The 26,755-nt window shown below is 37.2% G+C and overlaps 5 protein-coding genes across 6 annotated transcripts in view; 1 reads left to right on the top strand and 4 right to left on the bottom strand.

Moving 5' to 3' along the window:
• Positions 1-684: 684 nt before the first annotated feature.
• Positions 685-7,610, top strand: LOC145217429 (single-strand selective monofunctional uracil DNA glycosylase-like). The gene is made up of 9 exons (XM_080084693.1): positions 685-1,072; positions 2,837-3,052; positions 3,469-3,678; positions 3,742-3,894; positions 3,964-4,076; positions 4,383-4,504; positions 4,568-4,706; positions 4,855-4,945; positions 5,244-7,610. Exons 1-9 carry the CDS (start codon positions 824-826, stop codon positions 5,322-5,324), a joined length of 1,374 nt encoding a protein of 457 aa, XP_079940819.1. The 5' UTR covers positions 685-823; the 3' UTR covers positions 5,325-7,610.
• Positions 7,611-8,340: 730 nt separating this feature from the next.
• Positions 8,341-12,444, bottom strand: LOC145217432 (uncharacterized). The gene is made up of 7 exons (XM_080084695.1): positions 12,208-12,444; positions 11,482-11,686; positions 11,163-11,266; positions 10,737-10,910; positions 10,618-10,670; positions 9,930-10,158; positions 8,341-9,212 (listed from the first exon to the last, which is right to left on the bottom strand). The coding sequence occupies exons 1-7, from the start codon at positions 12,442-12,444 to the stop codon at positions 9,060-9,062; spliced, it is 1,155 nt and encodes a 384-aa protein (XP_079940821.1). The 3' UTR covers positions 8,341-9,059.
• Positions 12,396-13,097, bottom strand: LOC145217433 (cyclin-dependent kinase 2-interacting protein-like). Its single transcript, XM_080084696.1, has one exon. It carries the CDS (start codon positions 13,095-13,097, stop codon positions 12,486-12,488), a length of 612 nt encoding a protein of 203 aa, XP_079940822.1. The 3' UTR covers positions 12,396-12,485.
• A 30-nt stretch (positions 13,098-13,127) lies between these two features.
• On the bottom strand, positions 13,128-13,724 carry LOC145217434 (complex III assembly factor LYRM7-like). The gene has a single exon (XM_080084697.1). It carries the CDS (start codon positions 13,515-13,517, stop codon positions 13,128-13,130), a length of 390 nt encoding a protein of 129 aa, XP_079940823.1. The 5' UTR covers positions 13,518-13,724.
• Positions 13,725-14,027: 303 nt separating this feature from the next.
• The window catches only part of LOC145217425 (inactive phospholipase C-like protein 1), a 47,078-nt gene continuing 34,350 nt past the window's right edge, over positions 14,028-26,755 (bottom strand). For both annotated transcript variants that reach the window (XM_080084685.1, XM_080084684.1), the window contains 12 exons: positions 26,071-26,195; positions 25,215-25,298; positions 24,219-24,378; positions 23,473-23,628; positions 21,922-22,094; positions 20,098-20,184; positions 19,487-19,599; positions 18,382-18,467; positions 18,084-18,192; positions 17,526-17,738; positions 16,202-17,043; positions 14,028-15,787 (listed from right to left, as the gene is read on the bottom strand). In XM_080084685.1, the coding sequence (XP_079940811.1) occupies positions 15,221-15,787; positions 16,202-17,043; positions 17,526-17,738; positions 18,084-18,192; positions 18,382-18,467; positions 19,487-19,599; positions 20,098-20,184; positions 21,922-22,094; positions 23,473-23,628; positions 24,219-24,378; positions 25,215-25,298; positions 26,071-26,195 (2,715 nt within the window). In that variant the 3' untranslated portion in view covers positions 14,028-15,220. The remainder of the gene's footprint in view (positions 15,788-16,201; positions 17,044-17,525; positions 17,739-18,083; positions 18,193-18,381; positions 18,468-19,486; positions 19,600-20,097; positions 20,185-21,921; positions 22,095-23,472; positions 23,629-24,218; positions 24,379-25,214; positions 25,299-26,070; positions 26,196-26,755) is intronic.

Genomic DNA, 26,755 nt, shown 5'->3' with positions numbered 1-26,755 from the left:
CTGGTTTATCTGGTAAAAAACCAGAGTAGTAGATGTGCTGCAATAGGTCACGTAAAAGTATGAACTATTTGCAGTAGCGCCTGGGTCTCGCGTTAGCGGCGTTGCTAACAATGGGGTCTAGTTGTCTACTGAATTATGTAGGCCTAGCAGCCTGTGTTTAAATTATAATGTTTATTATGTGCATGTACAAATCTAGTCTATAACTAATAAACCGGATAAAACGAATAATTGCATTGACATGACTGTATTTAAGACAAGTTAACATGCTTCAATGCTGCAGTATGCAAAGTGACACATTGTTTTCTATTGTCTATTATATACAAAAGTTACGGTTGTTTACAAATGTACTACAGTCTGCAGGCTATGGTAGCTGCCCACTGAGCTATTTTTTTCGACAAAATGTGTACGTATTTTTTTGGCTGCATGCTGCTTGCAGAGATTGTGCACCAAAGATATTTGATTATACTGCCTTATGCACTTTCTAACATGCTTTGCACCAGCTGAAATTGGTCTGGCACATGGACTTAAGGTCGTGAATGTGGGACCTTTTATTCCTGAATGTCTGAGATATTGCCAAAACTGCGTTATTATGACTGACCAATGTAGCTCCTCCAAATTTAACATTATTCATAGACTATTTCGTGTTTTTTTAAATAAGTTTGCATACCAATAGAACATAAACCACCAACAATCCCACTTACATTTTTCTCTGTTTTGTAGATGCATCAAAGATAATACAAAAACATTTTCTTTCAATCTGTCAGTGTCCATTGGTGTCAATAGTTTTGAGCCATTATAGGGAATCAACTATAGCGCTGCCAACATGGATGCTTACTTCCATGAAGCACTGCTAAAACAAAGACAACAACAGCAACAGTTACAACACACAGACACAGGCTTATCTCCAATTGCTGGGACTGGAGGTTTTGATTTTACATCTTTTTCACACTTAGCCCAAGCAGCAGCAGCTGGTGGAGTGGCTCCGGCTGCAGCAGTAGTTGGTAAACAAGCTGTGTTGGCAGCTGGAATTGCACAGGAATACTTTGATGCACAGCAATGGAAAGAAAAACAGGTAAAAATTAGTGGTACCTTAAATCCCTTTTCAATAGCTTGGATGAAACTGAATACGGCGGATTCTGGTCAATTGCAACTCCCCCATTCACCATGCATTCACTGAGGCTTTGTTGTGTTCACATTCCACTTATGTTAAAAAAATATATCGCATACCACTCTATTTCGAGTATTTAGGAAATATATGTATAATTTAAATAAAAGCAAAGATTATGACACAACTTTTGCTAAATGTTGTAGGTTGGCTGCAACCATAGGCGCCGAACACGGGTACACCAGGCATACCCGGACGAAAACCTCGGGTATGCCGCATACCCGAGAATTGGACTAACGTTAGTCATGCGTTATGTGCTTTGTGGAAATTATTCTGATACGAACCAATAAGTACCGTAAACAATTAATTTCCCATCGCGGTTATTGTTTCACAACCCATGAATTATTCACATTCATTACAATTGTAACGTCTTCAAGAAGCATTGGAATTTGAACATTAAACGGTGGTAAAAAAATAAAACGAAGGTGTTGGCGCTCGCTTACAGGAGAAGTGGGAATGCCGCTGTCTTGGGTTATATGTTAACAACCACTTGATAACAAAGTTTAGCGTTTGTGAACTAAATTTTAAGAATACAGTCCAACCTTTGTTCTGCCTTTAACGCAAGGACAACGACTGTCTTGTTTTAACCAAAAAAACAACAACTCTTATTGTTACGTCACAAAAGTTGGTACTTACAAAAATTAACGTGTTAGCTTGTCAAAAGCTTCTTTCAGTTTAGGACATCGTTTGAAGTACACTAAACTTTAAAGTTAATATTGTGTCACATATGTTTCACTGCGTTAAATAGGCGACATGTTGTAAACGAAACAAACGACTTTATAACGTATAAAACGATTTTTGTAATGAAGTGTGTGGGCTTTGTTGCATGAAAACAAAGCATTTTTGTAATAGTTATTACAGAGAAGATAAATGTTATACACTATGGTAATTGGCGACGTAAGGTGACGTCTGATCAAAATCTTTTTTATCATTATTGTTCCGCCTCCCCGTAATTTTGGCAAGTGGGTCCCATTTTTTTGTAATGCTACCGCGCACAAACATGCGTTGAATTGCAACACTAGCAGAAGGGCCTGGCAGTGGAACTATGGTGTGTACACTTATATAATACAAGCTTTAATGTAGTCTCATTATATTAGGCGACAGGAAATGAATTTGGTTTTCATGACGACGTCATATATATGGCATACCTGGGAAAAATTTAAAGTCGGCGCCTATGGCTGCAACTGTATTTGTTTTAATGAAGAATTAAAAAGTATGACCCTCAGACACCACTCATGCATTTGTGGATTTTTTTGTTGTAATAGCAACATCCCTTATTACTCAATATTATGCTCACCATATTTTAGGAAAAAATTAGAAAATAGAAAATCCTAATAAACCCAATTGCTATTTTTAGATATTACTAATATAATTAGATATTACTAATACAAGTCAACCCATTTATAATATTGTTGCACCAAATGTTTGGTGATTTGCAGACAAAGTAGCAAATATTTTGTTCCGGTAACTAAATAAGTTTTTATTGCTTGGAATTAAAATTAAATTTTTGTACAAGTTGTATTTGTCATTGAAATTGGAAATTTTCTGCTCATGTCATGTCATGTGAAGCTGTAAACAAAATGATTTAGTATGTGGCTGAACAAATTATAGTGTCAGATCAATTAGTCTGTAAATTTTCTTATTTAAATTTTCTGTGTTTTATTGTTTTAGTCACATGGTGGCGTAATCATGCCTGGAGCATCGTCACACATCTTGTACAACAACAACACCAATTCAGGGAATCAAAACATACAAGCTGCTGTTGGTCATCAACAATTGACAGCCTCCCAAGCTGATTTCGACATGCTTGCCGCAGCACAAAATAATGTCAGATCTTATATGTCAGGAGCAGAGCATGGTGCATTACTGACACACGACACTTTGGCAGTAGGTTCCTGTGTGACATAGAAATCTTCATGAATATTTAATTCGGTTTGTCCACATCTGCGTCCAGAGCTGTCCAGCTATTGATTTTTCAGGCCTTCCCGTCAGCACACTTCTGACAGATTAAAATTTCAGTGCCCTTTTTAAAGTATTCAACAAGGAAAATTTACAAAACAATTTAAAATGAAAAAAAATTGCCAAAAATAAAAACAGATTAAAATGTCAATGCCTTTTTTAAAGTATTCAACAAGGAGAATTTACAAATCAACTTAAATTATAAAAAAATGCCTCAAAAAATATCTGCAACAAGAAACATTGCCAAACAAAATTATACACCAAAATTTAAAGAAAGAATATTATCAATTTTGATCAAAATACTAAATATGTGCATATTGAACGAATCATAAAATATTTTTTAGACTAAATGTGAACCACTCGACCAAATGATACCAAGCAACGACAGTGCGTCATCTTACTCCAGTCAGGAGACCGCAATTATCAACCAACACCAAGAGCTAGATGCTCATCAAGAACAAGTTTCATCTGCAGAATACAGTGAAGCCAATTTCAACTCCCAACTTGTTTTAGCTTTTCTATGGATTGAAGCAAAACTGTGTGCTAAATTAAAGGTTTAAGCTGCATGATAATATTGTGAAGACATTGTTGCTCATACAATTGCTTATTTTTTGCAGTTGCTCACATATTGTGATCGTGTTTCATATGTTTACAATCCACTGGAATATGCCTCAGATCCACATGCACATTATGTTAGCAAATACTGCGGTACTAAAACTATACTATTCCTTGGAATGAACCCAGGACCATTTGGAATGGCACAAAATGGGGTAAGGATAGTGATACAAAAAGTTATGTTAGTGTTCAATACATTGCAGTGCAATAAATTTGGTATGCAGGTTCCATTCGGTGACACTCGTTATGTTCGTGAATGGCTAAAAATTAGTGGACAAGTACACTCTCCAGAGCATGAGCATCCAAAGCGACCCATTCATGGACTTGAATGCACCAGGTAAGAATTGTAATTTTAGAGATGTACTAAAAGTGCATTTTTGTATTAAGCACACAGGATGATTTAAAAACTAAACATATATACTTGAGCTGGTAACTAATCCCAAAGCAAGCTTTGAACATAGCAATGCTCATTGCTCATTACCCACAGGCTTGGCTCTGCATGTAAAACTGTGCATGAAACACAGGATTTTCATACTGGCTCATATTGATCTAAAAATCAACATGTTTCTGTTTCACAAATTGTTGAATAATGGCATGTTGTTCCTTTGCACGAAACTTGTAGCAAAATGTTTTGAAATTTTAGGAGTGAAGTCAGTGGTGCCAGATTTTGGGGGTTTATGGCCAAAATTTGTGGAACACCTGAGCAATTTTTCCAAAACTGTTTTGTACACAACTACTGTCCATTGGTGTTTATCACCAAAACAGGTAAGCCTGGTTATACTTTGCTAAATAAATCGGACAGAGGTTTAAAAGCTATGTTGTGAACAGGAAAAAATGTGATTCCAGCAGCTCTTCCAGCGTACGACAGAAGAGCATTAGAAGAAGTGTGTGATAATGCATTGCTTGAATGCATACGAGTCCTACGTGTGCAAATCATTGTCGCTGTAGGAAAGTATGCTGCAGAAAGGTCAGTTGTCTATCAGTTCACTTTTTAAAATTTAAATTACAAATTTATTGACGGTAATGCTATGATTTTATATTGAGTGTTTATGTTACAAACGTTTGAGTAAAATGGCAAGGATATTTGTGGTTTTAACTGATTTTCATCCTTACAGGGCGTTGCATGTGCTGCGATCATCAGGTGACGACTCCTCTGCCAGTATAAGGGTAGAAAGAATATTACACCCCTCCCCAGCCTCACCACAGGTAAATGCAAAAATATGTCAAATAGCAGTCATCAAGCAATGCATAAAAAGTAACATTGGTGTTGCCCCATTGTCAGTTTTAAAATGTTACTGTTCAACAACTTGTCATTTCTTATATAGCCTGTGTAAACACTATGTTGTTCAGACAGCATTGGAAATTATAATATACTGCCATTATACTACTACTATTCCAAAACTGTATTTTTACAAAAGAATCCTTGAGAAATATAAACCAGTGTAGTCCACAAACTACCAAGATTGGGAAATTAACTTTATTTTATCGATTTCTAATTTTTCAGGCAAACAGCGGTTGGGAAGAAGTTGTTACCAGACAACTGCAGGAAAGTGGGATTTTGCAATTTATTACAGCAAACACATGATGAGACTTTTCTTTATTTTTGTTACTTCCAGGTGCTCACTACATCATATGTATTGTTGTGAACATTTTGTTTTTGTTACAAGTTCCTAGGTTTCTGTCACTGACAAATACTTTTTTTATTTTGTTGTCAAGGGGCTGATTCCTTCTTTGTTTTTCTTGGTTCATACTCACCAAAGTATGCATTGGTTTGTTGGGCAGAAGCCTTAATTCATGTGTGCTAATTCTTGTCAAACCGATAATGGTATTAGGGCAATCATCCCTTCCCTTTTCATTAAGTTGTCTCAGGAGCTCCCATACTTGTTACCTGTCAAAGACCACAGTTTTCTATTGAATTTAATTCATCTTGTTTTGTTTGATTGTTGTTGGTAAGGCATCATACAAATGTTGTTAAATTGGTGTGCAGGTATATTTCAATAATTGTGATTTATAACTTTTATATTCTGTTGTACCCTTCCAGTGCTTTATGTTTGTACATGAACAGTCAGTGTAACACACTGTTTGATGTAATACCTCCAACATACCTGAAAATCTTTGTTTCACAAGCTTGTAGGGACTGTAAATTACATTGGTCTTAAAGAGTTTGAATTATCTTAACAAAACACAGGAATAATGTGTTTAATGGTTGTATAAAAAACGGCTATGTCCAGTAGCAATTACTTGGGTACTGACTATTGACTTCTGGTTAGCTCAACCTTTACATACTTGATTAGTGGTTTCCAGGGCCATATGGGTTGCTATATTAGCTCTAATTCCCGATCCCTACAAAATTGTATATCCAAAAAACATGATACCTCATTTTTTAAGCTGTATAGTACAGAAGTTCAAATTTCACACAGTTCTGTTCCATGTTTTACAGCAGGGGTGCACAACCTGCGGCCGTACGGCCGCATGCAGCCGAGTTGACGATTTTGTGCGGCCGTGAACATGTTTATTAAAATATATGTACTGGCGGCCGTGACGTAAAAACAACTCTTTTGCTAAATATTTTGACTTTGAAACTGCTCTAATTAGATTTTGTAAGACTGTAAAGAATATTACCAGCGTGGTAACCCTGTACATTACACTTTATATACGCCTATTGTGTGCAAACAATGCAAATAAACAGTCACCTCTTGTGTCACAATATAGATTGTGACGTCATAAATAGCTCAGACGGGTCATCAGACTGTTTAGCTCAATCTGTGGATCATGTTTCAAAAATTATCCGGCCTTTTTGGACGCCATTAGATGGTTTTTGTATGTGGGACAAGCCCTATTTTCACATATTCAATTTAAAAACAAAACAAGCAGGTAATTGGCGGCCGTGGGTGAAATAAGGATCCGCAATGCGGCCGTCTTAGCAAAAAGGTTGTGCACCCCTGTTTTACAGCATTTGCCTTGTAAAAAAACTTCATTCATTCAAAAATGTTGCACATCGTTTTACTGCATCAAAAATCTTTGTTTCTGAATTCAACATTGGAGTTTTTTTTATCTTTTTCCAAACATGCCTCAATTGTTGTTGTATTTTTTCTTGCCGTTATGTATAATTGTGGCCCATGTTGAGTCTGTAAAGTGTAAGCATGTTCCATTTGTTGTTTATTTTTGCCTTTAAACATAATGTACAGATTCAATTTTGCCTTGATTTTTATTTCCACATGTGTGCTTTTGTTTCTTTTTCATACTTGCTGCTAGTTGCAAAATCAGTTACAAGATTTCTTGAAGCTAGACTGTAGTAGCATTTCAGCGCCTTGTATATTTTTTAAAGGCCACCTCAAGGTTCGTAAATGTGCAGTATGATCTTGTTTTGCATGCTTTCATGTGTGCCATATATTTTTATTTTTTAAGTTCGTTCCAACTTTGCTGCATGTAACATTTGTCAAAAAGTAATATTTACACTCTAAGCCTCTGCACTTCAAAGCATACCCCATACCCAACAAAAATGGAACACCATTATTCTGTGCTTATCCACAATGGTTCTTTAAATAAGGTTTTACCAAAAACAAAATATCTTCCTTACCTTTGTACCAAGTTAGGTATTTTCAGGGTTTTTTGTTTTACGCTTTTTGTTGTTGTTATACACTGAAATCATTTTAGGTAAAAAAAGTGTTTCAAAACTTTAAATGCAGGAACAACTGTATTATTTTTCTTGTTAACTGCGGACTAAAACCATTCTTTTATGCTTGTTGCAATGCTCAAATATGGTGCAACTGATGTTTTTTCTATGTCGTTCATCTGTAGGTAGTGTCTGTTTCGTTATGAATGTAAATCGTTCCAGGTTCTTTTTCACATAATAGAACATGTCACTGTACCAGTTTTGGTAAGTACTAGTCAGGAACATAAATTTCATGTCCAGCAATACCGTATGTAGGTCTACTCACAATCTTGAAAAACAATTCTGACACATAATGAGACAAAGATAACTTTTCTACTATAAGCGCCCAAAAGACCAAAGATTACAGCATGATGTACCTGCTAAACCTAAAAGTAAAGCATCACTTTTGGATCGTATTTTCATTGTTATAAAATTTTATAGCAGTTTAATTGTGCAACTTTGGGAAAAGAGGTTTAGAAAGGCAGAGCGGTAACTGGATAAATTACAACTTGATCCTTTAGCTGGACATTGGCTCACATGCATTATTTAATGTGCTGAAATATAACCCAGCAGTAACACAACACATGTCCACATCCTAAGAAACTAAGCTACTGGTAAATATGCCTTCTATATAACTTTAGATAAGTTGATTACAAATTTTGTGATATTGCTAAAACTGTCCCATCTATAACCAAAAAAATTAATGCAGTGGTTCTCATTGGGTAGTCCACAGGCTGTATTATATATGTGTAGATAAAATGGAAATTATGAAAGAAATATATCACATCAAAATGTTAGCTATCAATTTTTATGTCACTTCCTTAAAGTCCATATGCTTGATGTATATACCCAGTGTTTTTTTAAGGTGTTTTGGGGGACCGTCAAATTTCTCCAGCGGTTTCCCAAATAAGCAAATATGGCTATTTTTTGGTATTTAAATGAAACACTTGCGGTCTCTTAAAACTACTTAGCGGTCAACCAAACCTTAAAAAAAACCTGTATATACCTACTCAAAAAAGTAAGGTTTGCTGTTTTTAATGGCCTAAAACAGGGGTTACCAAACTACGGCCCTCGACGTCATTTCATCCGGCCCACACAAGAGTATTTGGTCTTAGTATATATCTTATACATATCCTGCGAAAAACTAAACCTTGAGTTAACTGTTGAAAGATAATTTACAGCAAAAGTATTGATGCAACAACATGTAGGACTAATTTAACTAGTTTTACAGGTCGCATAAAATGATCCAAAGGCTGTTTGTTGCACTACAGATAGTACTATAAATGTCGATGCCTTTGTTATTGTGTGTGAACAAACGCCTTTCAATTGTTAATTGTGATGAAATAAGAGTTTTGCTAGTAGAGGTAATTCCATAATTTTCACTATGCGACTAAATCAGATTGTGCTCTTGTTGGTCCTGCAAAAACGTTTGGAACGGCGCTCGTCAGGATTTGTGACCGATGGGGCCCTCGCCAGTTTTTTATAATTTTAACTTGCCCGCTGTGAAAAAAGTTTGGTGACCCCTGGCCTAAAACAAGCTTAGGGCCATTGGCCACTGCCTTGATGTTCTTTGACAATTGTCTTCAATACTAACTGATGCACCACAGATTTTGTTTCCATGGTTCTGTGACATAATGAAAGAGCTTTCAGTACAGCATTGTGTTGTCATGTGATTGATATGAGATGCAGTGATGAATCTCGACAACCAACCAATAGTTTCGTTTTTGCATCACTATTTACAGCATCTTTCTTTGACATGTAATCTGCAAGTCCACAAATTGTTACTGGCCAACTGGGTAAGTTGTGTGTATGCATGACCTGCAAAATATGTAATTTGTGCTGAGTAAAAAATCAAATTAATAGCAATGTAACTAAAAGTGACAGTTACTCTTGAGCAAGCTGGCAAATATTTTTTGACTGAGATTTTTGCTTATAAAGGATATTGGGTGTCACAAAAACATAATAAATTTGCTACTTGCATCATAAATGACTATACTCTGGTCAATAGGGATGGGCCAAAACTGCAGTGGTTATGTTTGGTCGAGCACCAAGCATCTCATGTTGATGCTTGCTGCATTGTGACGTCACAAGCATTTCCAATTTCTCACTAATTTTGTAGTTTTTGAAGCCCCCTTATGTCACCAGCAGTGTATTTAGCTGTACAGACCCCAGAAGTAGGTGGTTTTTCATCTTTCACTGCACTGTACTTGAGTTCTGATTTAGCCCATCCCTACTGCTTGACATACTTATCCAGGACAAAACCAAGTCAGCGACAAAAAAGTTTGCAAAAGCTAGCTTACAATTATGGCAACATTAAATCAATTTGAAACATATACAGGTGGTCAAATTGAGGTGCAATTATCTAAAAAGGATTCATTTTAAGGTTTGGGTTAAAACCATTTTCACATTAAAATCTTCGCATAGAAGCTTGGCCTGGTTTTTACTGTAAATTGCATACCTAAATGCTAGCACTTGTTCAAGCCAACAATAGCTTTGTCAGTTTTAAGTGTTGCTGACAATTAAACATCAATTTACCTTTCCATGCTGTAAAACAAGTAACGATGGAAAATGTCCTGCACAAATTAGCAAATCCACAATTGAGTCGGCAGATGTTGTGCCCTGTGTATAATTTCCCTTTGCTGGTACAGAACGAAGTTCACTGATGGGGTAACCAATTTCAGCATAGGGCGAGGATAAGTCAATTGAAAAATCCACACACAACCATATGGATCCATTTTCACAGCCCAGAGCAATTTGTGTTAACCTTAAAATAGAGTTTTTTTTTTCCATTCACGCAGCAGGTTTGTCTATTTGGATGCAATGTTTTTTACATAGTCACAATGCACATAAATTAGTGCATACCCAGCTGCCAGGTAGTATTTCAAAACTTCTTTGAAAAAAGTAAATAATTGCAACAATTTGCAAACAACTGTTGATACCAAAAAAGAACTGAAAAATGCACACAATTAGGGCTATTGGGGTTGGGGTGAGGGTTCGTATTTAAAATAATACTAAAATTTAATCTCCTTTAGGCTACCCGGGTTCGGTACAGACTTTGCTTGGGCTTAGCACTGGCTCAGTGTGGGCTAAACTTGTTTATTGGGGTGATCAGAATCTCAGATAGCACATAAATTTTGCCAACTAAAGAAAACTAACTATTCCATTTGTGATTGTTGCATATTTACACCAATAAAAAAAAACATATTTTTTACATAAAACTTACGACTGTTGATTTGGCGAGGAGTCTTCAGTTTGAAGAAACTGTCCAGAAACCATCTACCAAACACAAATCAGAAATGACAACTGTAAAACTGTGTCAAGATGTATCAATTTTCTACTTACTGTTTTCACAACTGAAGGGGCAGTAAGGACTTTTTTTACTTGGTTGCCAACAATGATATAAACATAGCCTTGAGTGTCAGCCACAAGGATATGGTCACTGCCTACACCACATGAAGACTGTGTGATGATTGAAGTTGTCAAAATACAAGTAACAGAAACACAGCCTTGTACTTTCTAAAGAAACAATAGAAAACTACTTTAGTCAATTTAGTGGTAAAAGCTATTTTGAATGTGTTTAAAGTGGTAAAAACATGGGGCGCTTCCGTTTTTTTTCAGTTTGGAGATAAGTACTGTATAGCATGTCAAAACAAAAACACCAATGAAATAATACGACTAGAACCAGAAAATGGCAATAGGTCCAAGCAATAAATTGTAAATGGACATATTGCACCATTTAAGGATACCATAGCTAACACTAAATGTCACCTCTTTTATGCAGTCATCAAGTCGAATCCTCCACAGTTGTGAAAAAGTGTTAAAGCAAAGTATTTCACCATCGTCTCGACCAATGATCACATTTACATGTCCCACTAAAATAAACACAAACATTGTTGACGTTAAACAGTAAAAATAAAATATGGCACACATTGTGTTATAGGGAGGTTAAAATTTTCTTACAATTAAAATGTGTCCTTTAATTTTTTAGCAAAATACTATCTAACCACAGCATGTGTGTATACTATATAATAAGACCTTGTTCTTCTTCCAAATATAAGTATAATCTTAAAAGTGTAGGCTAGCTTACTTGATGTTTCTTGAATTTCAACTGCAGTGATTTGTGATGATTTTCCACTGACTGACCCTTTACGATTTAGAATTTGACCATCACAGAAAAGCACAACAGAGCCTCTTGTGTCAGCAACAAGCATATCACATGGGGAAAGTCGTGTAACATCTTTTAAAACTACATGAAGTGCTGGGCCACATTTTGTTTCCAAAGATCTTTTCATCTTTACATACATGTAACTTTATTAATACTACTGGGATATGTATATGTATACTGTACAATATTGGTCCAACAGTCCCAGTAAGTTGTTCTGTACCCACAGGCACTACATTTTCAGAGTAACTCATTAGGGCTAGCAAAAACAGAGAAATAAATATGGCAAATTCATTGTATTCCTATGTCTTGATGTTAAAGAATTCGATTTTAAAAGTACAGTACCATTAAAAGTTTTTTTATGCAATTAACCAGTTTTTGTCTTGTTACAATACATATGATTAGGGTTTACAATCTGCCATGTAGGTAAGTGGAAAAAGCCAATATGAAATGTTTGTTTCAATTGAACAAGATTTATCTGCATAACCCCTTCAAAGTATAAAACAAACATAACAATCTGATGACATTAGCATTTGCTGAAACCCTTGCAACATGTATTTGGGCCACTATATTCATTTTTTTAACAGATCTGTGATTAGTGTTCCAGACCTTAAAAAAACTTCAAAAAAAACAAAGCACTATTTCTCTTACCTGTAATGTTTTTAAATGTGATGTCTTTTCTGGTACGGCGAAAATTCGAACAATGCCATCCTCTCCTGCAGTTACAACGGATTCAGCATTTTCCTTAAACAACTTCCCATATGCGATTGCACTAAATGGAATCGGGCATTTCACATACCAGACTGTTTGTACATTAAGACTTAACAACATTATATATATCTGCAAATTAAAACATACAAAAATCAAATATTTCAAGTGAATAGACATATTTGGTGAAGTGAAACACAATACAGAAATAAACTGTTCATTTATGCATGTCCAGATTCCATTAGCATTTCATGAATTAACATGCCCAATTTGCCTTCATTGATATATGGTTGATGTAGCCAACATGAAGAATAAAACATTAAATAATCCCTGCATTGCTTGTTAAACTCATTCACATCTTTAACATTGACATGGTGGTCAACATGTGCTACATTTTCAACAATGCATTTCTTGACTTTAAGCTCCTTTTGCAGCATGTCACAAATTTCTTGAGAACGACTTGCAAAGTCGGTTGCACCCCAAGAAACAAATGGTCTTTCAGCTCCATCAAGTTTAGTCAGTTTGGCAAACTTTAAAGATACATTTGTTAATTTGGTGCAAACTTTTTCCAATTCTTTGTAAGTTTCACATAAAAGGTCACAAGCCTCTTCCAATGAGCTTGAATACTGAGGAGCAAAGCTGTTGGTTTCATTGTTTGACAACAGTGAGATTTTTATGTCACACACATTGGTTAACTGTGTGAAGCCTTTTGAGTTTAGTTTGTTCCATTTAGCCACAAAATTATGCACATCAGCAACATTGTCTTTCAGTTGCCTTGGCAATCCAGTAAGTTGGCCTTGTCCAGAACTAAAAGATTTTCTTTTTTGCTTCATCACACGACAGTTAATATTCCTGGTAAGTTCTTAAGGTTTTTTGTCACTGTCAGAATCAGAGCACCTTTTAGATTTTCTTCGTTTGTGTTTTAACAGCTCAGGCTCAGGGACATCCTGAAATTGAACGTTGTCTATCTTGTATGTGTCTTTAGTAATATTAGCCCTGTACTTTTTATCACCGATTTCCTCTAACTGTATCACGTGTTTACGCAAAATTGACGCCGAATCTACAGCCACGGTGATAAGTTCCTCGATAGCTTTTGGATCGGTAACTTGTTTGTTCTTACGAAAGTTCTGATTGATTTCAATTCGACCGGCTTTGAGGGCTCGTTCGTCGCCACGAAAGACTTGAAGACGAGCTTTGTGTAGATCTTTGAAAGCTGCCAACACGCGCCGCCGAAGTTCGTTACCTGCCGACATTAATTCGTGGTACAATTGCGCTAAAAGCACGAAAAAAAGCCTATTTGCTACAACTGTTCTTGCACAAAACGCACGTTACAGCGGCAATAGAAATCATAAACTGGGGCTTTTATAAAAATTCCCTAATCTGCGAAACCTTTGTTTTCATCACAAGCAAACCGTTTTTGTTTGTTTTTATGTTTAAATGTACATTAATCGTCGTAAATTGTTCTGTAATACTGCTTTATTACCTGGCTTTAAACAACGGTTAGGGCAGCTGTTTGCACGAAAGTTGCTGTCTTAATGAGCAATTTGTTCCCAGCTAAACATGCCGTCTAGTCTAAAAGATGCTGATTTAATGCCGTTCCGTTTGTTGCATTGCCTTCCACCCGAACATGGCTAATGACTTAAACAAATCATCCAAGGCAACAATAGTGTAAAATAGGTAGCTATATATTTGGCAGCAAACTCTGAACTAGCCTATCCGTCACAACTTGCCTGACGATTAAACAATCAACCACAACAAGCAACGACTGGGAGTCGCTATAGACTTCGTTTTATATTTACCTTGGATTAATTAGGAACTGCGAAAAATAGAGAGAACATGGAAAGAAAAAGAAAATATCGGCGCAAAAGTGACAAAAAATGCATCGGGAAAAACAACAATAGCGCAAGAATAAAAACTACTGATCAATCACGATAATGCACACAACGATTCAAAAGAAACCTCAAAAACGAGGTCAAAGGAAATAGTTGATCAGTTTTAATGGGTTTTTGGTCGCTGTATAGCTGTAAATAAAGCGAAAATATGCTTAAGACGCGCCTTTTTCGTGTATAAACCGGGCTAGCGCATCCTTAGCAGTAACTTACTGACACAAGTGCAGACGACAGGGCGACAAAAACAAGCAAAGCAATCGTATACTGCGAAGTGCGCATAAATGTTTGATATTTGGCCGCACGGTCGGTCCTTCGAATAACCACCAGGCAGTTAACGATAATGTAATGTAAAAAAACTCATTGAAGTTCCCATAAGCAAAAATAAGGGGAAATAAAACATAATTGGCCAATAAAGAAACACTTTTTAACCAGCGCAAAGCAATTAAACTAGTGCTGTTAAGTATTTTTTTTATGAAAAAAGCTGATTCACGTATAAATAGTTCGAGTTGAACATTCAGGAAAAAATCATCAAAAGGGATGGGTGGTATTATATTTACAATATCGAGCGAATATGTCAGGTTTTACCGTAAAAAAACGAACGGTGTGCAATTAAACATTTTTATATGCTGCTCGTGTTAATGGCTTATGATTAAATTATTAGACCTTGCTGACTGACGTACTGGCACAAAAATTACAGAACAATATTAACAAGTGCGTTTTAGGTTGGATATTGAAATATCATGTTGTTATTCGTCTGCAAAACAGTTACGTGCCTTTTCTAGAATTAGTTTTAATCAGTGAAGAAGAAGTACAAAAACCGTAACCAAACACCCAGCGCTATTCAATTACTTCAAAGTCTGAAAATTAAAACTCTTATGCACCTAGGCTTGAGATCCAATGGCTTTATCAGTTAAAACACGAAGACACAGCCGATCTGAATGCATTGAACCACACATTGAGCTTATGTCGCGCCCCTGAAAGTTCCAACTGTGATTGCACCTACATGCCCTCATAACCCCACAAGCACCGCCTGCGCAAACCGGTGACGTCATGACCGCTTAGTGACGTCACAAAGGTGTGACGGGGTACGGGCCGTCGTCTGGGGGTGTGCGGTCGTGTTTACGGAACTTTGGCGACGATGTAGATCGAACGCGTGCAAATGGAGGCATAGAGTGCTTTGCAACGCCGAAAAGGCTCTTCGCCCCGTTGTACTTTGCCACTTGCGGCGCTCCCGGGCTCGTGGCGTTGTTGTTTCCGTTTCGATTATTCCCTTCGCCGACTTCGAGGCCGTTGCTGTTCTTCGAGGTCTCGCTTTGTGAGGGTTTAAGTTTTTCAGACGCCATGGAACAGAGCATGCCCGCCTCCCAGATATCGTTCAGTGAACGCGAAGCGTCGTCTTGACAACTGCGCAAAAGATCGGCTTGGCCTTTCACAACACTGTGGTTCCACCTCAGGTTTTCCTCAACAACCTGTGTTCGTTTTTGGTCAGAATCGCCTACATTGGACAGCTTCTTTTTTGCTGCCGATTTTCCGGTTTTTTTGGACACCGGTGCACCGTTGCCGCCGTTTACTACCCCACTCGAAGGGTCGCTGTCATTACTTGGAATATTACCACCCAGCAACTTAGGAATGTCCTATTGAAAAAGAGTAAAATAAATATAGGTCTAGTGAAGAATGTTTACAATTTTAACTGGTAGATTTTATTTTAATTGTACATTAGGATAAAACACTTTGTCAAACGTAGTTTATTTTAAAAAAATCTTTGTGTGTTTACAACAACCTAATAGGGTCACTAAGTAAAAGACACCTAAAAGTAAATCAAATATCTTGTGCCTAATTTGAAAGCATCACAAGAAACTTATATATATATAAATCAAATTCGAAAGTGTCTAGAAGCTTTTAAAAATGTCCCAGCAAATTTTTCATGGTACACTTCAATTGTCAGCGAAAACAATGTATTTGCTAATCACTACATAAATATTTTGCAGCATTTGTGGCTATCCTGATCTTTAATTATTTGTAAAAAGTTGCGAATGTATGTTTCTTACCTCGTAAAAGACTTCCATCGAATGGCAGAAACCATCCAAGGATTTGCAACACCCTGGCGCATTGTCCAATACAGCCAGTGTGTCCGAGACATATGCGTCCAAAGCCAGACTAGCTTTTCGCCAATATTCACTATTGCTATAAGGTGGATGAAGCTCAAGCAACAACCTACGGTCCTGGCGTAATAATACCACAGGAGGATGAGCGAACGAAGAATCGCTGGATGACTGGGAGGTTTCGGACGCTTGACGGCGCAAGCGTGCACCGGCGGCATCGCCCGATATAGTGCGACGTCGTGGGTCGGTTACATCGCTCTCGCCGGGGGCTTGAGGCTCAACATCGGCCGACAAAGCCGACCATGATCGCTTGTGTCGGGAGCTGGAGCCGTCGGCAGTCATTGAATCCGCCTTGAGTCGATGTGAAAGGCAGCGAATACATTGCTTTACCGATGCTACTGGGCTCGCGCCACAGGCTTCACGTAAATACGATAAGGACCAGCGTTGGGATTCTCGTAGTGCAGTGGCATGCCGAAGCGGGCCATCAGCCTTACGAAACAGTTCGTCTAAAACCGGGAGAGCACAGTCTCGCATTGTTAAGTAATCTATGTCCTTGCGTGATCTCGTCTTTTTGAGTTTCTTATAACTGCTTCGCTTCTTTAGCGTCCCTGACGCGTTGGTCTGTGACGTCATAACGGAGCCTCCGCTGCTAATGGCAACGGCTTCGGAATCTGTCACTGCAACGTGGATAAATAAGGTGGCGTCTTCTAAGGGCTCGTCGAATATTGAACGAAGTCGGAGATGGCGGTACCCGGGTCGCATGCAATCGAATGGAATTGTGTACTGACCTTTACAAAATAGTAAACGTTTAAACAGTCAAAATGTCCCTGGTTATTTTAACATCGTTATAATATGGTTATAGTTTAAGTATATTTGAGAATGTTTATAGTGGTCAGTTTTGGCTTCAGCGCTTTTGTATGTTTCAAAAAGCAGCCGTTTCTTTAGTTTTATTCTTCTCATTATGATGTATTTTAAAATTGTTTTATTAGGGGCTCCTGCGATGCCTTCATTTTGCGATTTGAAAACCTGTACAACGAGATTGTTTATAAGGAACCATATCCATGTAAAACCAGGTAACAATCGCAGTTTTTTGTACTCAAACAAATCAAAAAGAGGAAACAAATTTGTATTTTAGGTGTCTCCCACATATTATGATTTCCAGAAAATTTATCTCTATTATAAGTAACGAAATGGTTATTTGTTAGTCACACAGCTCTGAACTAGACATCATTAACGGTGTAGATCGTAGCCATCATGATTTTACTCTTACCGATGAATTCGTCTCCGATAAATTCATCATCGAGAACAACAAACCGCACGAGGGCGAGCGAGGGCAAAGTGAGACGAAATTCGAAGGACTCGTCGAAAACCGGTGATTCTCCGCTGTTGTTCGGGGCCGTTCTGGTCCGGTGCTCTGCGCAGTCGGTCGGAACGCCGAAGAGCTCGATAAGCACGTACGGGTCGATCACGTGACCTTTTGCGCCTGCAGAAATCGAAAGTCACTTCAGTTACTAAAAACTGGCTTTCAAAGAGGTGGGCATGTGCTTTCTTATTTAAACCACCGTTGCGTTTCAAACATAAGGTTAGTGTTTAGGTCTTCATTGTGCTATTGGGAAATTACTTTTTATGAAGTGCAAAAGAAAACATATAGAAAACACTTGTTTCAGCTTTTTTGTGTTTCCCCTACTTTATTGAAATTTCACCCTGTGCCTTTACAGTAACTAGAGATGCCATTTAGGCAAAATATACATTTCCCAATTATTTTCATACATGCAGTCTCTTGTAAAACTATTATCCATTCTCAAAAATTGACCCAGGTTTTAATTACCTCCACCGCGGGGTTTTGGGAAGTTTTGTCCGCTGATAATTCGCAGATGCAGCGTTTTCGATGCAACACCAGGTATGGCTTCGTTATGCTGAGTACTGTAATATGCCATCTGCCAAAACAAGACTTTCATTAAAGTGCAATTCTTGAAACATGTGGTGGTAGTCGAGCTACTGTGATTAAATCTAAATTCACCGAGATTGAAGTACTGATAATATAGAGTAGGACACAAATGATAAGTTACTTACAAGGTTCGCTGAAGAACTAACATAAGTTTTCACTTTCGTGATATTTCACTTACTGGTTCACGCATCACGCTGGGTTTCAAGACATATCCACAGCTTCCGTTCATTGAAAACCGCCCGTCGTTAATGTCCATCATTAAACCTAAACGCAAAGACCATATGTGACTTCAAGGCAGTATGTCTCACTTCATATACATTTTCATGTAAGGTACCTAAAGGTTTTAAGTCCCACTGTATTTGCTTATGTATGAGAAAATAGTTTCTGGTCTCATGCGATTTCAAATTATATTGTTCGCTCATTCACATAGTTTTTAATTGTAGGAAATACCTTATAAGTGGGCGTTAATACGCACAGGTACCTTACATTAAAAAAGACTAATAGTTCCAAGTGATTAAGCATAGACAGCCGGTAAGATTCTCATAGTATATGGCTACTATGGCATTCAGAAGGAATCATTCTTTATTACATACATGCAAATATATCATCAAGTAAATTAGTCATAAACTAGTTAAGGCCGACGTTGTACTTTTCAATTTAACACTTTGTAGTGAAGAAATGCTTCCAAGACCGAACCTGGTTCCAATTGGCACCTTTTGCATGGTTTGTTTAAACTCAGGTTGATTTAAATTATTCAATGACCTACAAACAAGCTACATGCTTTTCTTAGTGAATATCAGTGCAACCAAAGTATGTTTTCAGCCCAGTCTCTGTAATTCTATTGGGTTGGCCACAGGCACATACAGCAATAGCAGTATAGTTTCCAAATTTTTCTTTTACATCAGTGGCTCCCAACTTATCGTAGCACCAGAATTTTTTTAGGTTACGGACCCTTGCGTAAAGTTTACCCCAAGCTCTGTTTAGAAACTTGCTTAAAGTTCTGTCTTTATGGACCACTTACAGCTATCTCACCTACACCCTAGGACAGTTGTTCCCAACCGGGACGGAATTTTGTAGCACCGGGCCCCTTGTGTAAAATTATAAAAACTACGTAAAATTTATTCAAATCGCTATTTTAAAACCTGATTATTTTTTGTGTCTGCTCGGACCCCTGGAGCTACTGCACAAAGAAGTCCGCGATCCACAGGTTGGGAATCACTACCTCATGAGTTAATCCAATAACCAAGAAAACCAAAGCGTTTTTTTAGCAAAAGGCAGCTTACCAGGAGTCTGATAGTTAAGTGCTGCAATTTGCACTCCGCAGTTCCAGTAATCTTGAGGATTAAAGTTGCTGGAATCGTACCTCATACCACTTGGATACACTCGCGTTAGGAACCTACAATACACAAGGGTTTTGGGTGTTGACACAGCTGTAAAAACTTCGGTTAACGTTAAACACACAACAGTCAATAGTTGTCTTTCATTCTTTGTTTGATTTTTTTGCAAAAAAGACTAGGGATTAAAAGGGTTTAGACATTTTCTAACAACCCTAATAAGTAAATTTACACTTTAAGATTGTTTAAGTAAATGATTTCAACAAACAAAGTACAGCAAAGCTCGGTTAATCGGATTCGATTATTCTGGATCTTCGCCGGGTCCGGATTAACCGAGGTTTACCGTACATGCAGAATTTGTTCCATAGTAATTACTCGATTTTACTAAGATATAGGGTATGCAAAGAGCTACATCGTTACAACACCTATTAGTGTAACTTTATACTTAAACAAGCCTATTACGTGTGTAGTGCAACTATACGGCACGAAACTGTTAGGAAAGCTTTTATTACTGAAATCAAACAATTGAAACAAAAGACTAGGCATCAAAGTAAACTCACTTTTTGTTGTGCATCACAAACTGATCCGGATTAAGATCGACCATTCGTGCAGCGATTTGTTCATTCAACGAACACGTATGACAGCATCTGTGCAAAGACGGCGTAATGTTTAGTAAGCCAGAATACGTCCCTACAATGACTTGTACAGTTGGTCACTAGATGATCCAAAGATGTTATTAGGTTCATAATTTTAAGATGCGAAATACACTTTTTTGTAGTGCCATAATGCGCAATGACAAAAAGAAAATTAAACGATTTAAGCGAATTATCTTATTTTTCACCAAAATCAAAATTACTTAATTTAATACGTTTCTTTAAACAACTTGATTAGTATCTGCAAAGTGCGTAGAGATAGGACACAGTTTGTCAGTGTGCCACAAGTTTGAAACAATTAAAACAATAAACTGCAAGATAGTCACAAATTACAATACAATCTGCAATCATCCATTTCTGTAAAGCTTTTTATAACGGCATTACAATATAGGAATATAGTTTACAAGCATATATCGTTGACACGTAAATCGGTTTTTCAAAAACAACCCAGTTTTTATTATTATCCTGAACATAAGTGCCGTGTACTACCGTTCCTCGTAGCAGTTTGGCTACAGCCAACTTTAAAAACAAAGCAATACGGCTCCTTTACATGGCACGCAACACAATATATATCTTGTTTATTGGAACTAATACATTTCTAGTAATGATAAACAAAGCACAAAACTTCAGATGCTTTGATTATATCCCAATTTTCACTTTGCAGTTTAAAAAGCCTGTTAACTCATACGTAAAATCCCTTTACCATATATTGGCATGTAAAGAAAAAGCCACCACAGTCAAGACATGGAAATAGCAGTGCCTGTCTACAAAATCAATTAGAGCTATAAACCGCTGTTGTAGCGCTACCACTACTGACGCACGGAGAATTAGTGAGCGCTCCTATCGCCTGTCGTGGCAGCGGAATTTATTTCCCCGGCGTACAGGCTGATTGAAAGTTAATGAAATTGCTGGCGAGGTTTTCAAAGTTGAATGTATGTGATCACTCGATATAAGGCTATTTGCATGTAAAGGGACCAATAACGACGTTAACTGGTAAAGATATGCTCCAGAAATAAGGGTTTGTCTTAAATGGTTAAGACCTTTTTTTAATCACGGCTTAATTTTATACCTATAGTTCATAGTAAGCTTACATATTGGGTGTCTAGAATATAATTTAATTTTGCCCGTTCAAATCTAAAGGAAAGTTTTTTTATATATATGCAGCATAAAAAAATAAGCTATAAGTACAAGCCTAGAATTCGGCCCAAACCCCATTTGTTTTCCTCAAAAAGCTCAAAGTAGGACTCAAAGATATTGAAATTATGATACAAAAATGTGGCGAAGTGTGTAGTGGGCCCGAATGAAGCTCGTTTTTTAGGCCCAACCCTGCCCAAACTGAAACTCTGGTTTTCTGTTAAGGAAGCATTGAGCCTAGACCATTTCTCACAACAAAAAGACCTGATTCTAAACGAACATAAAACATATATAATTGCAAAAAAAGACAAACTAGCTTCACCTATATAGACATGCAAGTGTTGTAACAAACCACTTATACCTTATGTAGTATTAAGGTCTATTTTTTATAGATGATAAAAATAATTTTGGTCTCATCCGATTTGTAAATTTGTACGGTTTCGAAAGGTTACAACCCTGTTAGTTCCGTGTAACAGTTTTTAGTTGTAAAGCACAGTTTGTAGGTTGGCCTTAATACTTGCACGCACCTACGGCATTTGTCCGGTTGATACATTTTAGGAAACGGTCGTGGTATGTTTTTGTTCAAATTCAACTCACCCGTAAACGCGTTGATGCGTGTCGAAGTTTTCTAGAAAGCTCACACACGAACAAATTGACACGAGGTCGGAGAGTTGACGTACGAGGGGAAGTCCCTTGTCCTTTCGATCTGCGACGAGTGACGCAGGTGATCCTCCACTGCCATTCGCTTGAGCCAACGGCGAACTCGGTATCTGCGAAAAATCGGCAAGTTCAATAAACCGATTGCTTCAGAATGCGAACTACAGTAAACCTTGGTTAATCCTGAACCGTTGGACTAAAAAGATGTTCCGATTAGGCGAAGATTAACGATGATGTCGATTAGTTCAAGGCTTACCGCATTAAAAATCATTTGGACCTCAAGGTTTTTTTCGAATTAGGCGAAGACCTGGATTAATCGAATCCGGCTTAACCGAGGTTTACAATATTTCATATTTACTGTTACGTCACATACGTTTGACGTAATAACTTACCCTGGACATCAACCTGTTCCGAACCTTTTGTTTTACAAACAAAGCCCAAATTAGTCACAAAAGATGGCAAAATGGCAGCACAGAATAGGTTTAAGTTGAAAGTCAGGCCCGAATCAAGTCCTTTTTATTGAAGCTTCATCCCATATCGGACTCGGAAAAGCCTGAGCCAACTTACAACTGGGGCACAAAGTTTTACAAATAATAGTTTGGAAGCATACTGTTTTTTATGTGTTGCATGATAAACATGGTTACTGGTTTTGGAAAATCAAAACCAAACCCTCACACTAAGCCAGCAGTAGGTACGTGCGCATTCAATCCATCACCAAAACAGTTTTACCGAGTATTATGCGGAACGGATATATCCAATTGACCATTCGATTATATTGTCCATTAAAAACAGCTGGACCTAGGATGACCATCATCCCATGTGCATTACTGTCCGGTCAATAATATAGTCAGTTCTTATCTGACTCAAGGGAAATGGGGTTTTCATTTGACGTGTGAAATATAATTTGTACTACCCGTTCGTGTATAACTGATTTTGTGTTGGTGTCGAATATTACTAGTTGATTTGTAAATTAGCCTCAAAAGAGCGTCTTTAATGCAAAATCGTCTTTTTTAGTACACATTACAAATGGGGAAGGGTTAAAGGTATAAATCCACCAACCTAGTCTTAAGTACAAACCAAAAAATATGTTTGTTTTTTGTTTTTTGCTTTGTACATTTCCATTAAAAATAGACACACTATCTTGTTGTGCATATAAATGTATGCACAAGATCTGTCTGTATAATAGCAGGCATGTTAATATCCACGATCACTGAGTCAAACTGTTTTAGTAAGTGATATTAAAGAAGCAGTTATTTTGCTTTTACATCTGTTATCCATTATTTAATCTCTGTTTTTTGCAGTTTTATATATACTGACGATGCTTGTATAGGCGAAATATATTTCTCGATTTTTAACAATTTCGTCTTTACTGATTTTGAGTCAGAAGCATTAGTTTTTTATTATCACTATTTTGCTGTTGTAGTAATCAGGTCATTTCGTAGGAAATCAATATAATTGAGAACAAAAAATTAGAATGTTAATCTATAGCACCTTGTCCTCGACCTCTTGACCTTCGTCGTCCTCAATGACGTAACCGACATCTTTGTCACAATCCGGAGGCAACTTCCGACTTCGGATGAGGAACCGGTTCTTCAGATCCTCCGGTGATGGAAGATGTGAAAGGAACGAAGCCTCTTCCGTCTTTTTCTGCAAAGATTATGCAAACTGAAAGATCTTACAAATCTATTACGTTTGAGTGAAGTCGATTTAAGACAAATCAAAATATCATTACATAAGCGGTTCTATTTGAATAAGGAACTGATACGTCAAAATAGAAAATAGTATTTCAAAGTTTTTGGAGCTGGTTTGTTAACACAATAGGTTATAACATGTATAAGCAGTTCACGCATTTAAATAATTGTTCCTGGCTGCACCGACTAGTTCACGATAGACGACTAGAGCTATTTTAGTCTATTGGCGCTCTAGAATAAAGGATTGGCAGCCGTTTTTGTCTTGATAGCCATATTTTGCTGCGTTTTCAGGTCGACACATTGTCCATTAATGTTATATGACTTATCTCCTCTTCTAGCATGGCCTAACAAAGACGGCAATAACTTGAAAATCATCACATAAGTAAAGGCAAGCTATTTGGCCGGGCTAAAACACGTACACACAACAAAGTGCATGGAAATTTTGCCAACCTGATTTCAACACAAGGAAGAACTTTTGACACAAGATTGCAAGCGATGCAAAACTGCAGGAACAATAGCACAATCTTTACATACACTTATATATACCTCAGTGTAGATCTGGTCGCCGAGGATGGTGGTAAGGTCACTTGCCATTAACACTTGCTGTTTCTCGCTGCAGTGATTTTCCAAGCTGAGTATTACAGGGTAGACCGAGTTTCGGAAACCGCTGTCCTTAATAGCTTCAACGACTTGTCGGAAAGGGATTCTACACAAAAGATATTCCCAAATTAAAATACACATTTTTGGGTAAAATACATTTTCATTTTTCAACAACTGTTTTTAAGTGGTTTAATCATAAACATTACTGCCAAGGTGGTGGTGTATAAAGAATACATCGTTCAGACGTTTCGACAATCTCTGTTGTCATCATCAGTGCATGTTTTCAATCAAGCTGTACAGGTTTTTTTTTAAGGTTTGGTTTGGGTGACCGCTAAGTAGTTTTAAGAGACCGCAATTGTTTCATTTAAATACCAAAAAATGTAGTTGTAGTTGCAAGTCCAAATTTTGGGAAACCGCTGGAGAAATTTGGGGGACCGTTTCGGTCCCCCAAAACACCTTAAAAAAAACACTGAAGCTGTAGAACACGGTATATAAAGCACTAAGAGAAAAAGGGAAAAGCCAGATGTGTGAAGTGACGTCACAGACGATAACAGGGAACTGCTTTTCAAGTCCGTGTATAGTGTTCCTAAGTGTTTTTAAGTGGTTTTATTAAACGTTCGATTTGTTATTTATAACATGATTTCTGGCGAGTATCGTACAGTTAACCTTAAAAAAATCCAACATAAGCATAAGGCTGTTTTTCAGAGTCGTCGCAACTACTTGTAAAGTGATGTTAACCACTGCTGTGCAAATCCCAATTGTTTCTCGTATTTGAAATTGTAGATTTTGTTTAAAAACGAACAGAATAGTCCCGCTTACAAAAATGATTTTTTGGGAGTCTTTTTTCATGAAGACGGGAGGTATTTGCCCTTTTTGCCTTTTGTCATCCATGTCTTGGTTAGTCCACTACAGAGCAGCGGAATATGAATGTAACAGACTTACTTATTAGTGGGAGTATGTCCGTGTGACACAACCGGTTCTCCATTAGCTCCGTCCCAACAATCCAACTCCACACAACGACAGCACCTACATTAAACAATGATTCATTACTTTTTCCTGTTTTGAAGCAAGGTATACGCGGTTTGACATAGAAACCGTACAAAACCAAGAAGGATTGTAGGAATCTTAGGTCATTCATTGTCCAAACAACGTAAAACTAGGAAGGTGGTTTCCAATAAATATTCGCAAGTTGTATGTAATGTGGAAAGGTTGTTCACATATGCATTTTGTCATACTTACAACATATGTACATTTTTGTCTAATTTTATAATTAAGAGCATATATTTTACGACATTTAAAAACGTGATGGTTTTGACAAGCAGAAACGAATGGGTGCCTTCACGCACGTTGTGATATAGATTTGTCCACGTTACATTTCATAAATGAGGACCTATAATAGAGCACCCTTTTCGCTATGTCAACAAAGCAAATTGTATCAGGTCCTATTTTCCAAAACCAAAACTTATTTGTAGACATTTTTCCGCGTTATGGTAACATCGAGTTATTTATTTTGCAGAGATTTTCGCCACGTGACATTTGAATAAATACGCTATCGATTGTTTTGAATCTGACTCAGAGAAATCTATTTTTGTTTATGCTGCAAAACATAAGAACAGACACATAAAGAGACACTAGGCCTATTTACATGCACTCCAATGCAAATTTTCATGCACAGAACCGTATTTGACGTCAATTTATTGTGTAATAAATGATGCAAGCATCATGTCGTAAATGTGGTGAAATCTCATTTGAATCATACTCAATGCAAAACTTCAGGTCTATTGTTTTTGTACCGTACCTTAGCAACGCTCTGACGTAGGCACCGACGCTGCTGGGCCCACTGACTTGATCTTCCATGAGGTAAGTGTTATGCGACGAGGCGATGAAATAATGAGAAAGGGGTTGGGTCATGTCTTGACAAACCTGTGGAACGGTTCATATGAAATGTGTTAGCCGTGACGGGTGGATCTTAAGAGCTACCCATTACACCCTTATACATTTGATTGGTTTTATTTCAGTTTGTCTATTTTTGTCAAGTTTGTAGAACTTAACTTTATAGGGTGCCCTGCCAAAACCCCCCAATACGAGGGTCATATCACTGATAATGGCATGAGCATCTGTTGCAACGATTAAACAAAACGCATGTCGCTTTTTACGTCTATTTGGGCCGTTATATTCGCCATTAAAGTCTTCGAAATTTCAAATATTTTTCCATTCTTGTTTTAGAGACAAAAGTTTCCGCATTGTTTTGTAAATAAAATACTTCTTGGGTATAAAAAAAAAAAACTTAAAACATAAAATAGGCTCCAAAATCCGACTCTTTAAATCTTGTTGTAAAATAAAGTTTTAAATTAAAAAAATCCCGTGAAAACGCAAATTTACATTGAAGATAGTACTAAGACAAATATCCAAATGTAGTCAACAATATACAATATACATCAGCACAAGCCGTACCTGTTGTTTCATAAACACAATGGCGTAAT

Source organism: Phallusia mammillata, chromosome 3 (genome assembly GCF_965637545.1).
Source record: "Phallusia mammillata chromosome 3, kaPhaMamm4.hap1.1, whole genome shotgun sequence".
Taxonomy (NCBI): Eukaryota; Metazoa; Chordata; class Ascidiacea; order Phlebobranchia; family Ascidiidae; genus Phallusia; species Phallusia mammillata.
Note: the sequence above shows the minus strand (reverse complement) of the source record. Positions and strands in the feature narration are given on the sequence as shown.